Here is a 21,108-nt window from a genome sequence, read left to right as displayed (position 1 = left end):
GATGGAAAGAATCTGAAGACAGAGAATAAAAATTACCTTAAAGCAATTAGCATGTGGGAGCAGCTGTGTTAGGGAACCTTCAAGAATTCTTCATTGCTACTGTTGGATAATACATCAGCCAGATGGCAGGGTAAGAAAATGAGACCAAATATATTTCTTATTGCAGTTGCAGGTTTTAATAACCTTAATTGGAAGAAGGATGGACTGAGGTTTAAAGGTCTAGGCTGAAACTTGAGGCATCTGGTTCAATTCTCAATCTGACCTTGGCTTTCAGGGTACATATCAGCCCATTACTTATGACCATTATTTTTTAAGATGCTGGGGCATTCCTACATGACATTTTGTAGACCCTAATTCATCATACAGCATGTCCCCATGCTGGCTGCTGAGATACCCAGGCTTTCACACACATGGGTCCATCAGCAGTCCTGGGCCAAGCGATTGCTTGATCACACAGTGTGGGATGATTCCCAAGTTTCCTAGCAGCTATACTTGGCCAAGTGTAAGTTTAGGGGCTGAGATCTCTGGAGCAGTTTTGGGGGCCTTGTAGAGTGGGGTTTCCATGTGCCTGTCTGACATCCTCCTTTTAGCCACAACCTTTTTGGCCAATTGTAGTACAAACACAGGTGACAGTTCTGGTGAGGGGAGACAGGCAGGGACTTTGCTTAGCTGCCACCCCTGGAATGGAGGCTGTAACTTTGTGGCATTAACTCTCCCAAAGGAGATTACCTATAGTCATATATTGGTACTAAACTTTTTCCCAATGATGCTTCTTTTTTATCCTTTTTTGAATTAATAAATATGTGCTTCAGTTTGATGTTTCTCCAATGCTAAAGACCTTTGCTTCCTCAGAAATGTGAAGGGAATAATCTCCTTTTATTTTCAATTGGATTAAATTCAGCAGAGACCTTGGGAACCCATCCTCTCTGCAGCATTGTCTCTTATCAGAAAATGGCTTAATCGTAAAAGACATCACGTACCTCTGCTTCATGTTTTGCGCTGACTCAGGCTGGATCTTGTTACAAGGTGGAGAGTGAGGAGAGAGTTTCTCTGACTAATAGATTCTTTGCTTAATCTTGCTCTTTCTTATTTACTTTGCTCTTCCTGTTCACTTATTTCCTAGGACTGTGGTGGCCTCCTGTCTGAAGGGGACAATCAGGGCTGTTACCCTCTGGACGGGCACATCCTTTGCAAGACCTGCAACTCTGCTCGGATCCAGGCTCTGACTGCCAAGGCCAGCACTGATCTCTGAGTATCAACTGTGACCCTCCCCAGGATGCCCACTGGGGGACATTGCACAAGCTTTGCATGATTTCTTTCCAGCCTAGGGTCTGAATCTCTGTTATTGAAAAAAAGAAAAAAAAAGAAGAAAAAAAAAAGTAAAACTGGAAGGCTTTGGAACAAGAGGGCAGTTTGAGAGGCCATGTTCAGACTGCCCATGACAGGCACCTAATTTAGACACAGCTGTTCAAGAGGGCAGTGAGTGAGTTAGAGCAGTTGCTGTGTCTGCAGCTGATGGAGTTAAGGGTCACAGCACCTAAGTTATCTGCCTGTAGGAGGTCTGAACATGGTCCTAACTATGCATCTATGTTTGATTCCTGTTTCTTAAGAAGTACATGAAGGTAGAGAGTGAAAGATGGCTGAGCTAGTTATTTCTCCTGTTATTTTGAGAACCTGACCAGCTCTCATTGAAATCATGGGAAGCTTCCCTTTGACTTTAGTCGGATCTGTGTCAGCAGCAGAAGTAGCTCCACTGCCCTAGAAGGTGTGAGAGCAGACCCAGCATTAACACAAACAGTGGAACTGCAACTGTACTGCACCTGAGTGTAGGTGTGACCTTGTATCCTTGGGACACAGATTGGTTATTTCTTAGGCCCTTTCTTGTTTCCATTCCCTTCCAGTTCAATAGGGTTTTTTCTTTTACTCATGAAAGTCTACTTAGCTATTGCATAAATTTATTCAGTAGTGATGCTTCCAATTCACAATGTATGAGCAATCACAGAAAGATGTGAGCTTGCACACACTGTACACTACACACACACTACACACACACAACGTGCTTTTGATTTACCAGAGGCATAAGCCAGTCATGTTCATTGAGAAGATCTTTAAGGGGTGTGGGCCTGGAAACACATTTCTGAAATCCCAGTGGTTAAAAAAAGGTAAAAATGACTACATAGAGCTGCAGTGCAAAGCGATGCTCAAAAAAATCTTACACCACTCTCTCTCGTACAGCCCATTCTGGTGGGACCATTGGCAGTGCTGGTCTCTGGGTAGACATTCAAGCAATAAAGTCTTGTTCCATCTGCTGTTATTGCAATGGGAGGATTTTCCTTCAACAGTAAACAGGGATTGTATCATGCTTTGGGATGATACACATTTCTCTGATGTTCACACATGTGATCTGTAGTTTTCAATCAAAAAAATCAGATCTTGTTTCAACAACAGCTAAAAAGATCCTCCTAAATGCATGGTCAGTTTTATCCTAAGAAAACTAAAGGAGGTATTAAGCCCTTCACTATGGCATTCCAGAAAGCAGGCAATTTTTTTCTCTTCTATTTTCATCCCAGACATTTACACCTTGTCTCTGGTGAAATTCATGGTAGTAGAGTGCTGGGCCAGCAGCAGCATTTTCATCCTTAGTCCAGAATTAATACATATGCCAAGGTAAATAAAACCTGGGCACAGATAATCCTTTTTTTCACATGATCGTGGGTTTGGGGTTTTTTTTTGTTTTTTTTTTTAGTTTGGTTAATTAAAAACAAATCAAAAAATTAGAAATCCATGGCATTCTGAGCAGCTATAATAGTCTTGTTCATGAAACCCATAATAACTAAGGTGCAAATTACATAGTGAGGGAGTAATTTTCATATCACTGAATTGACATTAATATCTTATTTGCAGATGTAATCAAGGAAAATACCTTTCTTTGCACTTAAATTAAGAAGCAGAATTGAAACAGTTGCAGGCTGATTGACCATGTAAGTGACAAACTGGCACTTTTCAAGAGTAAGTTATACAAATTTTTTCATGCATCCCACTGAAAAACAATGAGAATGTGGTGCTTTCCTCTTTGTATCAGGCTTCTGTTATAGAGAATAATTATATTCACTAATGCTGAAAAGAAAAGTTAGATGAGCTGAACTGATAGGAAACAAAGGAAAAATTGTGATGTGATACTGCAGCTCCTACAAATGGTGCATCCTTTCAGTTTAGCACAAACCTTTCTGGAAGAGCACTGTGATATTCAGTAGCTTCAGCTGTATGTGGTAAATTCAAATGCAGAAATACCAGTCTGAAACCTCCATTCCTTACATGGTTTATATGTTGGCAAGCTTCACCAGTGTCAGGGAAGTTTCCCAAAATACACAGCTTGAAATGAATCCTTCTTTGTAGAAGGGTGGCATCATTGAGCAAAAGATTTCCTTTACCACCATAGGTAAAGCAGTTTGACTTTTTATACTGGATTTCTACCCTGGCCTGCAAGAATTTTACTGCCTTAGACGTAAACAGATTTTTTGGCACCCTGGCTCCCACCAGGTTCCACCTGGACTCCCGCTCCCTGAACCGTGGCATGTAAGGTCCTTCTGAGCTCGCTTCTTAACACACAGTCTGCACCACCAGCAGTCCAAAAAACCTCATAAATACTGGGCAAATCTAGTTTGAACTAGCCCTACAAAAACAGGGGAGGTCAGTGCTGGGATACAAGCACAAGCGATAATGTGATGCATTTGGGTGCAGAATGAGCCATTCTTCAGGCAGAAAGCATAGCTCTGATCTTCCTTACTCTTGTGAGTGTTACATCAAGTGGCTGATGAGACTCTCTTGAATAACACTGGGGTAATTGATGGAAACAAGCTGCTGTGCCTTCCAGCAGAATGTGGCCTAGACTCACAGTTCAGAGCCTTTGGGCCTTTTACAGCCTTGCCACAGGCTCGACTGGAGCAAGTCATATGGCTCCTTGTCTTCTGCCCTCTGCATGAGACAGCTTCTTTGCAGTTTCCCAGGGCCATTATGGGAATTAAACTAGTCACAGACTAGCCCAAGCTATTGATTTCTGGAGCTCTATTTTCTCTTTCCAGAAAAATTTGCTGGTATGTCGGCCTGGGATTCCAGCCCATTTCAATGCATACGGCCAGCCAGGAGATCTAGCTCTGAATCCTCTCTGAGAGCACTGTGGTGAGTGAGGCTGGCATGCAGAGAGGTGAGAGCCAAACTTTTCAAGCATTAAATACTTCATGGATGAAATTTGATTGACAAAGATTGAACAGTGTTGATGTTTGAGGTGCTGTGGCTGGTTTCTAGACCTGACACATTTGTGCAAAGGTACTTTGATGGGGTTTTTTTCACCCCTAAACCCCAAAGCCATCTGCCTGTTGGAAGGAATGAGTGTCCAAAACCCTCTTCTTTATTCTGTGTGGTTTTGTTTTCCAAAACTGCTATAAATATATTTGAAAGATACTGTATATACGTCACAGAGGCTCTCATCACCCACATAGATATGAAAATCTCCCCTCTGATGCTTCCGGATTTAATTAGGAAGTGCTGGTGGGATTTATCGCAATTGCACTGCAATTAAGAACCACTGGGATATGGCTTCATCACAATATTTATCACATATTTATAATATATCATGTTTATCTGTTCCAAAGAAGGAGTCTTTTTGCCAAAGAGACGTTGCTTTTCTTAAGTTGGACTTCTTAGCCATGACAAAAATTCACATTATCTGTGGCTGTGGTAATGTCCAAACTGTTCTTTTCAGAAAGAATTGGAAGATCGCACAAACATTTTTGTTCAAGTCTGCAGTTTCTGCTTCTGCTGCTTTGTCTTTGTCTAGCATTTGTTGGCAAGTAGGACCTGATCCCATGATTTGTGTGGCCAGACAGGGCCCTGGATCAGGTTCTAATTTAACAAAATATTTAAGTCCCTGGGGTTTGTTTAAGCGCAGACTTAAAGCCATTGCATGGTGTGACATAAGCCATTCATACCAGACTGGTTCTTTATCCCTTGATCATACAGGTTCGATCTGGGTAGGATGTGGGCACAGCTGAATTTCTATCAAATTACCCAGAACACATGAAATGGCTTCTGTGTCACCCTTCTGCCAACTGCAGGAGAACACCAGTGGCTGATCAAATGGATGACAGGAGGCTGAATTGTTACAAGATGAGTGCTTTGTGGTTGGTGGCTGTGGCACCTTCCATATGTCACAAGTAGCCCTACAGCCAGATTTACTGTTTCTTTGAGCAATGGCTTTAAAAGTGTCTACTTAAACTTTATCCAGAAGATTGGGTTGCCTTGGTTACAGCCCAATCCTTAAGCATATCCCCAAGGCTAACACTAGTATTTTGTGAATGTGATGGTTTTATTGTCACTTATTTTATTCATTGAACATTGCTTTTAAAAACAGAAAGCCACACTAATTCTTTAGCCTGATAATGCACCTTTAATTTTGGGTTTGGGGTTTTTTTAATATTTTAATTTGTAGATTTTTATCATGGCTGCAAAACACTTGGGTAATGACTTAATCATAGAGGTGTGGGAGTACCAAAGTGTTTGGTATCACTCTACATAATAGTGTCCGTCCTTGATAGCAGGAGTGAGGCTTTCACAAAACACAAGCTTTAAGTTGCCTTTCTGCCTATCAGCAAAATGTGCCTGAGAAGAATGAGAGAAAACGTCTTAAAAGAGTGGTGGTTGTTAGAGAGAATATGCAACAAGTCTGTCTGAGATCTCTTTGGAGCTGTGACGGCCACTGCCTGGCTGTGGTTAGTTCAAGCCTGACTTAAGTTTGACAAATGCTGGTTCCTTTTGGTTTTGAGAAAGTCTGGAAGGCAAGGAATAACAGGACCCAAGAGAAGGTTCGTGAGAGAAATCCTGTGTCAAGGATAAATGTTAGGCACCTGGTGCTTGTGCTGAGTGGCTCAGAAAGGGTTTGAGTTGCTGACTGGTGTCTGTTGGTGTCTGGTCCCTCCAGTTGGGTCACAGAGTTGATTTGCTGCTTGTTCAGCAGCCTGGGTGGACAACACCTCGTACAGGTTCAGTACTGCAAGCTATTGGAGAGGGGGTGCTGAACAATCCCCCTGTGGTGAAATTCCCATGAGAAAACACAGTGATGGTAACTGAGGGTTTGTTGTGGAAGGAGGGCAGGAACTGCTCCATAACCTAAAGGTTAGTAAAATACAGACTAAGAGAGCTGTGAGAACACTGTTTCCAGTTAGAGCTAGTTGCAATTTTTATACTAAATTACATTATATCAGAAGGGCTATTTTTTTAATGAGAAATTCTCTCTTTTTGCAATGTTACCCACTACATTTTTTGGAGGATTTTTTTGCTGTTATGATTAAAATCGTACTGAATTTTTATCTAAATAAATTTCAGAATTGTTAACAAATATTTCTATTTCTCAAAGACCCATGTCTTCTTTCATGGTTTTTTGTAGTTCTTGGGTTTCTTCTGCTGGTAGATTAAAGTTTCTGTGACAATTTTGAAAACTTCTTTGGATAAAAATTCTACTTAAAACCAAGCATATGTTTTTGGGAAATGTTTCAATATTGGACCTGGTGAAATTAAAAAAAAGCTTTGAAACTTTTCACAAGATGTTTTATTCCCTATTTTTAACTAGTTTTGCTAATTTTGAAGTCACTGTTTCCTTTGTTAGAACAATCCAAGTAACGTGACTCTTAAAATAACAGTGTTACTTCTGTTGGATTCATTTTCTTACCTGTCTTAAAGCCATGGAGTGGCTGGCTATAGGGACTGCCAGTGTCTTTTTCTGTGGCAATAGCAATTTTCTTCTTTGTTTTTACCTTGGGGTCTTTTTCTGTTTGTTTTTTTTCCCCTGAAATTACTGAAGAATGTAAGCACATTATGGCAACTGCCATGAAGATCCAGAGATACTGATTGAACTTCATCTCCTTTCAGGGCTTGGGAATGGCATTTTTCCTTAAACATTTCTAGAAATATTGCCTGTCTTCCTCAGCATTTCAAGTTTGAATTTGCAAGCCTTTGAATTTGGAGCCTGAGAGAGAACAGACTTTACACCTGTGAAACTGTAACATTCTTCCAGCATCTAAAAATCTAAGAGAAAAAATATAACCTCAGTAGGTTTTCTGGTGGTCATTGAGGAACAGCTCTCACTTCAACCTGGAAATTTTCTGCTGTGGTCTGAAAAAAACTAATTTCCACCCTTGCAGAGCAGTCTGGCATACACATGCACACGTCAGGTGTTTATGGGGCTATAACTGAGTAGAAATACAGGCAATATTGACTACTGCTACTTATACCCCACTGACCTTTATTCCTGACTTCGTGTCGCTGGTCTCTTTGGCTTCATGTAACATGTGGAAGCACAGGGTTTGTCACAGGTAGCAAGAGCATCCAGTTAAAACTTTTTTTTTTCTTTTTTTTAAATTTTGCTATTCGTCCAGTATTCTCATCCTACCTGAATATTTTAGAAAATGAGGAAGGAAACAGAAGCCCCAGGTGATGGCATTACCTTTATATTTCCAGGGGTTAGAGTCCCTCCCCAGAAACATCACACTTGGGATGTCTCTGCCTTCCTGCCTCTGCCTCCCCTTGCCCACAGCCTCTTTCTTACCCGCTTTTTCCATGTCCTCAACGTGCACTCATCTTTGAAGTGAAGATGGTTTCTTACTTACTTCACCGAGGTATTGTGAGTCTTAGCTAGTAGTTGGAAAAACTTGTCCAGATCTTTAATCAAGTAGTTTTGTGCATCCTTAGTATCAGTGGCCTGCCATATGGATATCAAAGAAAATTGTTATAATTATTGCTTTTAAAATGATTATGAAATTGTGCCTTACTTTTTCAGTCATATTTAACCATGTAATTTAGAACCACATGATTGCAGGGATTTACCATGAAGAAATACGTTTGAAGGATAGTTTGTTTTTTAAATATTTTTTCTCAAAAAATGATTTTATTAGCTTTTCCTCTTCTATTTTTTTTTCCTCCAGTTTTATCCCTTTAATATGTTTGTGTAAAAGGGCAGCCAGAATTTGCATTTGTTAGAGACAGAAGATTTTATTTGGTCTTGTATGTAGAGTTTTCATTTTCTTTTATGTTCCTTCAGGAAAATTCCTCTCTCCCCAATTACTCATACTGAGATGTCTTTAAATGCAGACTGACCAGTACGGGTTTTTTGTTGTTGTTTAATTTAGTGTGTGGTTTGCTTTGTGGTTGTGGTTTTTCTTTTAATTAACCAGATACCGGGTGCTAGGGAGGCATTGCACATTAATGCAGAACGTTAATGCTAATTTTCACAGAAAAGACAAAATTAGAGTCTTTCCCTGTCTCCAGTGCAGTTTTGTTACTGCTCTGTGTACAACACTAATATTAAGCCAGACTGTAAAGGCTAAATACTCAGAGTGACCTACTTCCATTCACCAGCAAGAATCCTTTGTCAGCTGACTCCTGTTTGTTTGTTCATTTTTAAATGTCGGATTACAGAACGAGCATCTCCTAAAGATGAAAGAAAACAGTGTTTTCATGTGCAGGAAATTTGGGGTTGCAGTAACAGAACATTTTCTTTGTGAATTTGGATGTCATGGTGTTTTAAGCTCCTGCCTGGAGCCTAAATCAATTTGGCCTCTCATCCAGTTCATCTAACTGGTGCTCCTAAAAGGCTGCAGCCCTGCAAAAGCTCATGCAGCATTTTTGGCTGCCTTCCCTTGCTCCCATTTGGTACATATTTGCACAATTTAACTGAGCTTTTCTTTCTGCTGAAGGTCAGATGCAAGCGATACGAAACACTAAACTTTATAAACAAGCAAAGCCATTTCAACCACAGCATTTTGGACTAGAATGGATTTTTAGGTGGCGCACTGTCTGCTGGCCTTTGGAGAGGGGATCCTGAGACTACACTGGACTGGAACAGGATGCAAAGCCACAAGCCTTGTTTTTTTTAATAAACTACTTACTGTAATCCAGCTACAAAGTTTCAGCCTCACACTTCAGAAGAAGCTTCCAGTAGCTATGCACGTACAGGCACTTTCTCTCTTGCAGAAAGTGAAACTTTCCCAACCAGAGTAAATTTAACCTATTGCATAAGATGCTGGAAGTTGCTTGGTTTTTTATTTTCCGTGGGATTCTCACTGTAACCTCTGTGTGTAGAGGATGAATAGCTTTTCTTTTTCCCCTCTTTTTTTTTTTTTCCTGACAAGATTAGATGTTGCATATTGATGAGCTAGCATTTCAAAGGTCCGTGGGGCTTTGGAACATATTAAGAATCTCTGAAGTTTAATATTCACCATGTTTTAAATATTCAGAAGGAAAAATCTGCATAAAATGGCTTTTGATAAATACGTTCTAGGGATTCTTTCTTTCTATCTTACACAAGCGTTGTGGGGATTGTGGCTGTGCCAGTTTTGTTCCGAAGTGTCTTTTGTTTCAGCGTTTTCAGGACCATCTCAGTCCTGTTTGTATGCCCAGTACCAGCCTGAAGTCTGTTATGATTTCTGCTGGGACTGTACAGCAGGCAGGTGGATGTGACCAAGAAAAAGGCTCAGCTGAACATTGGAACTCCTGAATATCTTCTTGGGGGCTCCCTCCTTATGACATCTGGGGACATCCACCCCTTTTCTGCGCCTGCTTCTCATGATGAGGTTGGGATCAGTCCAGTGGTCAGGCCCAGATGAGATCTTTCTGCAAAGGTGCTGGACACCACTGAGATTTTGAGATTGGAAAGGGCAATATCCTGGGTGCAGGAGCAAAGCGGTGTCATTCAGTGCATCTCAGATCTCACAGGACAGTCTCCCCTTCTTTGGAAGTCTGTTTGGTGAAAATCTCAGCAGTAAAAGAAGTGCCTTTAGGAGAAATCCTCCCTTGGGGATGCTCCATTTCTCATGCTCTTGAAAATCTGATTCAAGCTTTAGATGAGGAGGATCAGTTGTGGGCTGCAAAGATGCAGCTATTTTGCTGTATTATCAACACACTGCCTTACCCTGCACGTCCCAAGGTACATCCCAGGGTGTTGCAGGGCAGTGCTTTGGTCCCGCTCACACCCAACCTTGACTTTGTCACACCAGTCCCTGTTGAATCAGTGCCTGGTATTTGTTCTCAGGACTGCTCTGGCTCGGGCCAAGGGCACCTCATGCCTCTATGCAAAAGGTGGTGCTTTCAGGTTTTACCTTACAAATAATGCAGCCCTTTCAAACTCACCTTTCTCCTCGCGTGTATTCTTGACAGAAGTAGGATTTTAAATATTTCATTGCATTCTTCTTTCTTCTTCTTTTTGCCAGATGTCTTGAAAACATTGTCAGATTATGATCTGGGGGGGGATCAGGATCAGTTTCCTTCTTGATTGCATGGTGTAGGTTTGCAATGAGGGTTTTGTCTTTTTTTTTTCTTCTTTTTTTTTTTTTTTTTTTTTTTCTGTTAGTCTTACAGAACAGATGCCTTCATTTTATGCAGAGAAAGATTGTCTATGATTAGAGCTAATCCAGGATGGCAGGATTGGACCCCCACAGTGAAAGCTAGAAAAGTGATTGCAAAAGTATTCTGTTTCTCCTTTATTAATTGCACAGGAAGTTTCCACCAAGGGCTCATGTAGCCCAACTGGCCTATGTAATAAGTAGCAGGGCCTGTAATTACAGTCTGTCTTCTGATCCTATCTGTGCTCTGACTTTCTAGGCACTACAGTTCTATTTACGTCTGGTTGTTTGTCACCTTTTTAAATTTTTGATTGGTCACTAAGGGAAGGAGGGCACGAGCCGTGAGCCCTGCGAGGTGCAGTGAGTATAAACGAGGGAGTCCTCCTCCCTCTCAGGTATCTGCCTCATTTGGGACACAGAACAGAGCACGAGGAACAGGAGGATTTTACCAGCCATGCAGCAGAGGAAGTGGGCTGCCTGCCAGCTGGGTATCTTTCAACACCTCAGAGTTCTTTGTAGGACTGGAAATTTGAACCTTTTACAGGTCTTAACTAGTGTACTCTCCTGTGAGAGAGTTCATCAGCATTTCTTTGCTCAGAGTGGTTCCTACAGGATTTTTCCTCTGTAAGATTCAAGGTTTTATGGCTGCAGAGAGATCCTTCTCCATATGGTATGAGGAGGAAGATGGCTTTTGGCATCATGCAGAGAAACTGTGTTACAAATCCTGCTATCAATGTGTACAGCAAGTGTAACTTGAATGGGTGGGGGAAGGCAGTGATTTACACGTGGTGCAGTACCAAGTTGACCAGCTCTGAGCACCAGCAAGCACAGCCTCAAGCAGATGAGCTCCCTGGGGTGTCAGTTCTGGGACCTGCAAGTAAATAATGGGCTCCTTGTGGGAGTGTTTGGTGCTGGACACTTTGGCAGTAATCTCTTGTCTCTTTGGAAACATGCACTAAACTTTGGGTAAAGCTACAGAATGGTGCCCCCCGGTCTTTTTTCCTCAAGGCAGACTCCCAGTGCTGTGTTTGATGAAGAGGAATGAAAGCCATTAGGCAAATACTGTACTCTGCAAAAAAACCCATTAACAATCTACTACGGATACTTTTAATGTCCATTAAGCTGTTACACAAATTGTCCCTTTTCTACAGCTTGCACTGATATTTCATTATTTTTAACCTGACTTCTGTTTAAAAAATACCCCTCAATTATTTTTTAATTTTTTGTAACTCTGCTTCTAAGAAAGTTGATGCTTTAAAGGAAAAAAAAAAAAAACCAAAAAACTTAGTTTCAAACATGAGTTTTTCAGGCTTCTAAATTAATAATTTCTACACCTGACCCAGTTCCTGCAGCTGCCAAAAAAGAAAAGAGAAAGCTATTTAAATTTCTCATAGAACCATTTATCTCTTAAAATATGCCAAGGCAATTTGAGGTGGGGGTGGAGACTCAGCTATTTATCTCAGCAGCTTGATTTTTCTCTTTATGTTTCTAACTGTCAGGGGGAAAAAACCGGTAGGAAGCTATTCTTGGGCTATTATTGATGTATTGTGTTGCCATTATGCAGGATGTCTGCTTTGCTATATACGGAAGGACATTAATAATAGCCATCTCCCCTGCCCCCACCCTCGGTTCCTCTTTGAGAAGATATGGTTTAACTGGAGCATCTGCTGTGTTCAAATTGCTGCTCCTTCCTCCCCTTCCCCCAGTTCATTCCCAAACTAGTTTTAGGAACCAGGGCTAAGGGAATAAGGAGACATTATTTTTGCCATTTTTCTGCCTACTTCTGTGGTTGCTCCAGGCAAATTGTTTCCATGCCCTGTACCTGTCTGCCCTTCTCCTTCCCATGCTTCATTTTTTCTTTTCCTTCCCACTGCTTTCATTTTAAGTTCATCAGTGTGAAATAAAAACCCTTTCTTGCTGTCTTTTTCTCACAAAGGCTGGCTGGCAGAACAGGCTCAGCAACAGACCTCTGATTTGTTATTACCCAGCATTTCATATCCGCAAACATCGGTTTCATTATTTCCAATTAGTAGGAAAATGTATTCCCGTTCCCATCCCTCCTACCCCAGGTTTAAAACATTGTTGTGAGACTTTAAAGGGTCTGTCTGCTTGTTTAAAGACTCGGATGCTTGTTTTATTTTTGGAAGCAGAGTGTACAGTGAACAGGAATAGTTTGATGTTTAAAAAATAGCCCCAGTTCAGCATTCCCCTGAAGTGCGGGAAGTCCTGTCTCTGCAGGGCTGTGCCAGCAGCGTGACAGCCCAGAGAGAAAAGCCAGCTTGAATAGGAAAAAGAACTGGCCTGCCCCATTTCATCTGTGAGAAGAGAGAGGTGAAAATAATAAACGTGGCAAGAAAATAAAGGGCAGAATTGCTCTGATTTTTTATTTTAATGGCTGTTCCTATGTCTCCCGCTGATTTTGTTCCGTAGTAGCTTTGCTTATTCAGCATTTTTGGTAATCAGGACCATGTGCTTTTTCATGGTATCATTATTTTTCATTTGTTGAGTCATAGTCTTGCCCTGGTCCCCATAGGGTATGGAGCCACTTTGGTCTGGGCACTGAATGAAGACAGTTAGAAGCTCTCTCTAGGAGAGCTTACCTAGAATTTGGAACCAGAAAATGCAATCAGCATAGTTTCCCGTTCTGATATAGAGAGGTTTTCAAAATTGGAACATGGGAGGAATACCTTCACTGGGGGAAATGCTTAGATTTCAAAATGAAAGGGAGATGGCCATTCAGTGTAGTTTCTTGTTGCTCTTACAATCTTCCTTGGTGGTGGCCAAGGAGAAAAATGACACCCTCTGTTCCCTAAACTAAGCCAGAGCCCAGCATCTCCTCTGCAAACATTTCCTCCAGTTCCAGCTTTCCACACTGCTGCAGCATGGGAGTGAGGAAGGCCTGCTAAGGGAGCAAGGTCAACCTCATCCTCTCCACAGCCAGCGCCGCTCCCCATGGTGAGTCTGTGTCCAGCCTGGGGCTCGATCCTGCCTTCCTAGTTGCGAGTATTTTGCCAGAATCAGCTGTTTTCCCTCTGCCATTAGCTATGGGATTGTGTGCAATGATGAGGATTTGCAGGGAGGGAGGAGAAGATCCTGTTCCAATTAGGCTGCCTTTGTGCTCATGTTTCATTCAGGACTGCATGAGATAAGAGCAGTTTGCACTGAAATGCACAGCCGGAGGTTGTAGTTTGCGTTTCAACTGTGTTGAGATGGTACCCATTGAAAATACGGAACTGGGGCGCTTTTTTGCATCTGCCAGTGCTTTACTGACAGCTCTGTGTGGGCTGGAAACCTATTTCGGTTTGGCAAATGGACATTTTGTGCCTTGTCCCCCAAGTCTGATCTAGTTCTCTGTTTTATTCACCTAAAAAGTAGCATTTCTAATGTGCCTAAGTAGCTAAGCCCCTGACAAGCATCTCAGCAGAACAACCAGCAGGGTGACAGGTAGGCTATTGACAGAGCTGCCTTCACAAAAAGTGTATTCCACTTTCTTCACTCCGTGCCTTTTCAGAGACCTGCTGTGCTCCTTTATGGGCAGCACAGAAACAGTCCTAGTGCTGAGCAGGGATGGGAACTAGGAGGGTGATGGAGAAAAGAAGCAAGAGGCTAATGTTGAGCCTCTGTTCTCCATGGGGATAAGCCAAGCAATGGCTTATCCCATCAGTACAGCTTGTCTTGCTTTACACACCCTGTTGTCTGGTGGGCAACTGTTCTGTAGCAGAGGTACTTGGGTATATATCCTCAAAAATCTCTTCCTGATCAGAGCTCCAGAGTCATTCATATGTGAAGAATTTATTCCCTTAATATTGTCTCTTATAAAATCTCCATCACTCATTTTTTATCTAATCCTAGAAGAGAAAATCTGAAGGTGAACCAAAGTTTGATTTGTGCTATTGTATTAAAAAGGCTGATAAGCTCTCATTTTCAATCCTCAAAGTCATGTTCTAGCAAACTTTTCCCTGCTGTGATCAGACAGGAAATGCAAGGTGTATTGGAAATGCAGTAAAGGGAAAGATTTGATGTTTTTATGCTCCGTACTGCACCACTGTGACCTCCTCTGCTGTCCCTGTGGAGAATGAGAACTGAGTATTGGTAGAGGTATAGGGCAGAGCAAAGTAATGTCTGGACTTTCATAGTCTTGCTAGAAAGGATCTGCCTTGGTGAGACATCAACTTTCTTAATGGTCCTATACTTTCCCACCCCACAGCTTGTGTTTTGGACAGTCAGAGAGACTGGAGAGCAGCCTCCAGTGCCTGCCCTCTAGTTAGTCAAATAAGAGACCCCGAGTATGAATTCTTTGTTTTAGTAAAGACACTTTCCAGCACAGAACAAACAGCAGAGGTTTGTTGTGTTTCAGAGCCCAATCTCTCACACTGGCTTTACCTGTGGGCTGATACAAGAGGGTCTGAACCACACATAGGTCATTCCAGAAGGATTCCTCTTGGTTACATCCCCCATGGAGAACCCCCTAAAGGCTGGGAGAATGATTCACCTCTTTCAGACTGCAAGGAGGAAGTGCCCCCAGGAATGTATTTGTCCTACATAGCTGCTATGCTTTGGCCTATCCCTGCCAGCTGCAGACCTGTCTGCTTGAGGATTCACCAAGGATGATCTGTACTGGATGTGCAGTAATTCACAGTGGTTTGAGGTGGTGTTTCAGCTTCATCATAGTTGGTTTATCCCTTGAGATGGAAAAGGTTTTGTGGTGTTGCCTTTGTTGCAGCTGGGAGGGAGTGTGACTGGTCACACTCCTCCTTGTCCAGTGTCAGCAGACAGAGGCTCTCAGTGGTATGGGAAGCATCTTCCTTTTAAATGTGAATCACTAGCCTAGGGATCTGGGCAAGGGGGGGGCACAAGGAAGCATTCCCTGTATGAGGAGTGCTTCTGCTGCACACTCTGTGCCCTTGGATCCTAATGAAGTAACATTACTTGAGCTTTTAGGACTGGTCTCCTATCTGTCAGAGCTTCGGGGTACCAGGGTTTTACTCCTTGCTGAGCAAAAGCACTACCCAAGTCTGTGAGGAGCCTAATCCTGCTGCCATTGGAATTTTCCTGATTCCTGTGAATTGCTGAGTGCACCTCCTGTGAGCTGCTGAGTAGCCTCCCTTGTCACTGAACCCATCAGGCCACTTGTCTCCCTCACTGACTTTTTCCATAGGGCTTTGAGGGCACTCAGGAAATGCAATCAGCACCTTACAGGATCGATCTGCTAGGCAATAAATGAAGTTTTTTCTCTGGTAACTTGTGTGCATGAATTGAAAATCATTTATTCCAATTTGTTCTGAGGACAGATGCAGCATATACACAGTTTCTATATTTATAAATATATATAGATATATATATTTTGTTCTCAGCTAGTTACCTCTTCTAAACTGCAATTTTCAGAGCAACCGGCATATATTTTTTATTCAACACGTAAAACGACTTTTTACAGTAAGAGAATGAAAGCTGTTTTAAGCATGTGTTTTCTGTATTTTTATTATGCATTATCCAATTATATTGAGATGTATTTTCCTCTTTGCTCTGCTCTTTCAGTTGTTATCCTTTTTATCAGTTATGCTTTTCAAATGTTTTGTAAGGGAAAATAAATATGCAAAATCGCCAGATGCCTTTTTTCTTTGCAGAAGAAGTATCACAAATGCTTTTTTATTACATTTTACCAATCCAATAAACTTCTTACAAATTTCATTTTTGTTTGCTAGCGTGTGAAATTATTTTTTCAAGTCAAATGGTATTTACTGTTTCCCAACCTCCACCTGCAATTATGCTTCCTATCCTCCACCTTTTTCTCTTTTAGGTTCAAAATTTCACTATGTGGCTCCTCAGCATACCTAATTCAAGAGCCTGTTTCACTGTTGGGAAAAGATGCCAGAAATGTGTCCCAAGAGAGGTTTTCCCCTGTTGTACTGGTCATCTCTTGATGAATTTTGCACTGTTCCTAAAAATGTGTGCCTGGGCTGTGGAGAGCAATCAATTCCTAAACCATGCAGTAATCTGCAGAGGGGTCCACAAATGTTCTCAAATTTGGGTTGTGATGGGGTGACAGCAGAGCCACGCACCTTGCTCTGCAGCTGAATGGAGGAACATTATTCAAACTGTTACGGGAAGAGTAGAAAGAAGTGTGGTTAGCAAAGCCTGTCTCTTCTAGAAACTTGTTTCTAGGCTATCATTGCGGTAAATAATCAGGATTGTCCCCATCTGCTTAAAAAATGTCACTGATCACCACACAGCCTGACCTCCACCTCTTGAGCCAGAGCAGCTGGTGAAGCACTGAACGCTCTCCCTGATAGAGATGCTTCATGTGGTGGGCAATCCAGTGCATCCCGGTAAGCTTTTCCAAAAATACATGTTAATATCTGCACCCTCCTTATAGCCTCTGTTTTTCTACCCTTTCTATCCTTAGACCTTTTTATAAAAGCCTTTTTCTCTCAGAAATCTCCTGCGCAGAGCTGCACAGACCATCTTCAAGGTGGGATTAATTTCCATGAACTTTAGCAGCCTGGAAGACAGCTTTGTTGTCTAACGTGGCCCTCCAGTCAGCGGAGAAGTTATGTCATCTTTTCTTTAGGTAAGCATCTGAGACAGCTTTGTTCTGTGCCTTTAAGGGTTAAATGAGGTGAATACTGTCCTCCCTATCAGCAGAAGTGGTTATCTTAAAACAGTTTTTGAGAGCTGTAGAAAGATCCCAAGGCACACAATACAGCTAAATCCACTCCCTCCGTGTCACTCCCAAGAAAATTTTATGTAGTGTGACCTTGAAGACATCTGCAGATGGAGGTCCCACAACCTCTCCTGGCAGTCCTCTCTATAGCAGTGTTCTCTTCACCCTCGGATAGTCTTTCCTACTGTTCAGACTAAATATTCTTGGCTGTAAATTAAATCCCATCCTTACTTTCCCACCACCAAGGAAAATGAAGGACTTCTTTAGTAGGTTATGTATTGTCAGGGGACTTTTGTTAGCCGTGGAAGGAGGCACAGGCAGCAGCCTCACTCCAGCTCCTCCTCCCCTTCCCCAGGGGACTTTAGGAAGGGCCTGTGTTCTCCCTCAGGAAAGGACAAACTGCAGCTTGTTCCTACAGGACACGAGAGTCTGACAGGCTTTCTCTTGGCAGTAAAGGGAGTGTGATGGTGTGGGCTTTCAAGTCTATTCAAACTGCTGTCTAGTTTTCCAAACTCGATATTATTACTTCCTTTGTAGCACAAGGTACTTTTTCCTAAACTTGTTACGGTGGAAAAGTTCCAGGGATACATTGTCCACACGCAAATCAAAATGCATTAGCAGGCCAGGGGCCAGAGGCGAGGGCCAAGGGTGGGGGAGCTGTTAATTCCATCGTTTGGCACGGCTTTTCTTGCAATCAAAGGCTACCAGAATCCTTTGAAGACAATGAAAGCATTGGGAGTGAAGTGTATGTAAATCCAGGTGCCAGTGGGGGCTGTCGAAGCCTGAGGGAGGGATGGAGGCAGAATTGACAATTTGGCTCTGTTGGTGATGTCCCTGGTCAAATGAAGAAGCAGTGGTACCCCTGTGTTCTCGTGGTGCAATGGTCATCCCCAGCTGTGGCTACTGGAGATTTCACCACCTGGCTTTGAACAAAGGTGAGTCTGAGATGTTTATTTGATGTTTATCTGGGCTAACCTCCTGTATGACTTCTCTTTCAAAAAAGGAGTTTTATTTTCCTTTCTAGTCGATTTTGAGAAGATTTCAGGGGCTTCGTGAGCTTCCTCAGGGGTTTTCAAAGCTGGAAAGAAACCTGGAAGGCTGTCAAATCTGTCCCCAGTGCTGGTCTTAGCAGGCAGTATTGGTGTTCTGGGAAGGGTTTGGAATAATAGTTTGGAAGGGAAGAGACCAATGCAAGAGAGCAGCAGGGCTTCCTCTGTGAGAGATGGAAACTTCCAAAGAGCCATTCCTCCAACGTACCTCTGGCAGTTTCTTCATGGCAGGGTGAACTGCTTTCTGGAGAGGTCTCTTCTCATGCCATTAACTGTCAAGGGACTCTGAAAGATTAGACCAGACCTTTCAGACAACTGAAACTGGAGAAGATGAATGGACACAGTGAGTGGGCCCTTTCAGTGCTCCATTCCCCCCAAAAGGGGAGGTGGCTGCATCACAAAGCACCACCATGGCTGCAAAAACAAGCAGCGAAAAGGGGGAAGAGGAGTTTGGGTGGGGCTGTCAGGAGAATTGCTGCTGCTGTCAGCATCACCTGTCACAACCTGCCAGGGTCGTGCCAAACAAAGTGCCACTACTCCGGTGACACAAAGGAGTTCTTTTCCCCAGGGAACTCCTGTGAGGAAGACTGGGAGCTCTCCGCCTCTGCTCTGCCTGACCAGGCAGTCCTGGTAATAGTGAATCAAAGGGGGTGACGCCTACACTTCTTTGCTGCTGAGAGTTTTTGGGGACAATGTTTTATTGATACTGAATCCACTTAAAATACACAAGGTCAGCCCTGGAGCAGAACAGAGAGGTAGCAACTGCTTTCCAAGTTTTAATCACCTCCAGTGCAGTGTCACCAGGAGTTATACATGACAGCGTTTCCCACAAGGTAAGGAAAAATAAATAAACCCAAATCATTGCATAGCAGAATGGTCTGCTTTTTTATCTTGCCATATTGTTGGTGTTGGACTGAATCTACTGTCTTAAAGTATAAATATAAAGACGCTGCTAAATCATCACTATTTCAGCAACTAATTAAGGGGTAATGCTTGCCGTGCAGCCGTATATGAGGCAATAAATGGCTTTGGTGGCTGATTAAACGCTGGCACTGAGGCATTTAATTACAGCAAAAGCCAATTACCATGTGCATATTCTGACACCACGGACATTACTCCTGTTCTGTGATGGAACACGGAAAGGCAATAAACCATGCTATAGAGACATATAGCACGGGAGCCTCTAGCTTTGCCAAAACTGCCACCCGTCCTCTCCAGTGGCTCTGAGATGACGGCTCCTTCTCTGTATGGAAGGCTCAAAACGAAGTCCTAGAGAAAAAATGCTTTGTAATTTACAGGACTCATTTGAGATCTAGAAACAGAGCCAAATATTGCACATCCTCCCTGCACTAAGGCACATTTGACCATTTGTAGAACATAATATTCCCACACTCAGGTAACAGGTGCATTTAAAGCCTCACCTGAGCATATTTACCATCGATGGGCAAGTCAGTGGCACTGAAGGAAGAGGTTATGTGTAGCCTTTTCTTCCTTCAGTTATTGCATTGCAGAAAGCACAATCAGTTGCGAAACACCCCATGCCATTCTTCAGTTAATTGATTTAAAAGCTGGAGTCTGATTTTCACAGGCTTTCAGCTCTTGCACCATCCATTTGACTTAACCAGCTCAGCACCTCTTCAAATTAAGCCCTTGCTCTCTTTAACCAGTAGTGAATTCTTCCTTTTAAAGGAGTTTCCTAGAGAAATTCTCTCTTAGAAAATCCTTGGCACAAAACCTTAGCCAGCCTTGGCATGCAAACCTGCCTCACGCTGGCATTAACAAGCCTCTTATTTAAATGTTGATGAGCTCTTTGCTGCCAGTTAGCAACGGGAAATGCAGTCTGTGTGTTAAACGAGAGCTGGGAATGACTTCCAAATACCAAAATGTTTGTTAAACTCGCAGCCCACCTCTTCCCTCCTTGGGAGTAGGAAGCTTCCCAGCAAATTGGCCCCATTTTGCACAGAAACTGCCAGGCAGGATCAGACCACGCATCCCTCTGGTTCTGTGGCCCACGTGGGACCACTGCCAGGAGCACGGCTTCCCAGAGCACCCTGTGTACCCCTGGCGTGGCCATCTGCCCCACGGGACCCCTCCCTGACCTCGCTAATTAGGCATATTCTCACGCAGTGAAGACGGGCTCCCCCTGCCACCGTGTTCATTTGGGGTTGTGTGATTGCTTTCAATCTCTCTCGATACATGGGGGCTGGTGGCTGTTCCTGTACTGAGAGCTGATGAATTGCACCCCCAAACCTTTCTGAATCCTCTTGGTTCTCTGCAGGGCTTTATAGAAATGCATTCCACAAGCTGATTGTGATATTACGTTTATTGATGTATCACTTTAGCTAGACAGACACCCCCTAAAATTCAGCCAGATCAAGTTCTGTTTTCTTGCCATTCCATGGAGACCAGATGCCTTGTTGCCTCTAAATGAATAATATCATATATGGTGGGGGCTCTTCTGTCCTTCTGGGACTCTTCCCTTTCATGGTGTGTCAAAGGATGAGATTCAAACACTGGATGCCAGGCAAGGGAGTCTCCCTGTATCCTTGGGTTACCTTTGCTGCCTTCTGAAATCAACATGTTTCCCAGCCAGGGAACGTGTAAATTCTTTTGGCTACCACTCACTTTTGGATGAATCCCAACTGTGCATATATACAATGGTCAGTTTCCTCGGTGTTTGAATGAACCAGAAAGGCTTTGTCTGCTATAGATGGGTGCTTTCAATTCCATTTATGGTACATTATATCAGCCTGAAATAGCATCTGTGAGGTCCTTCAGCTGAACCATCATCAGATTTACAGCCACCCCAGAGGAGTCAGCAGGCTGGCTCCAGAGAGCTATGAGCAGTAACCATATTCTCCTGAAATATTTGCTTTCTCTGCAAAGCTGACCTGAGGAAGAATCTGTTGTTCATTTGAAGATCTCAGTTTGTTCATTTATTCAGAGAACATCTTCAGTTCAGAATGTGAAGAGATGAGCTTCAGAGCTGAGAGCCAAAGACATGATT

The 21,108-nt window shown here is 42.7% G+C and overlaps 1 protein-coding gene across 7 annotated transcripts in view; it reads left to right on the top strand.

Annotated features, from left to right (window-relative positions):
- LOC121671299 (LIM domain containing preferred translocation partner in lipoma) overlaps nt 1-16,079 on the top strand; it is a 333,806-nt gene extending 317,727 nt beyond the window's left edge. For all 7 annotated transcript variants that reach the window (XM_042042722.1, XM_042042721.1, XM_042042717.1 and 4 more), the window contains one exon: nt 1,124-16,079. In XM_042042722.1, coding sequence (XP_041898656.1) covers nt 1,124-1,252 — 129 coding nt within the window. In that variant the 3' untranslated portion in view covers nt 1,253-16,079. The remainder of the gene's footprint in view (nt 1-1,123) is intronic.
- The last annotated feature ends 5,029 nt before the right edge of the window (nt 16,080-21,108 follow it).

The sequence above is a fragment of the Corvus kubaryi genome, unplaced genomic scaffold (genome assembly GCF_017639235.1).
Source record: "Corvus kubaryi isolate FWS band 111438036 unplaced genomic scaffold, C.kubaryi_AGA036_p1.0 37397, whole genome shotgun sequence".
Lineage (NCBI taxonomy): Eukaryota > Metazoa > Chordata > Aves > Passeriformes > Corvidae > Corvus > Corvus kubaryi.
This window is presented reverse-complemented; position numbering and strand designations above follow the sequence as displayed.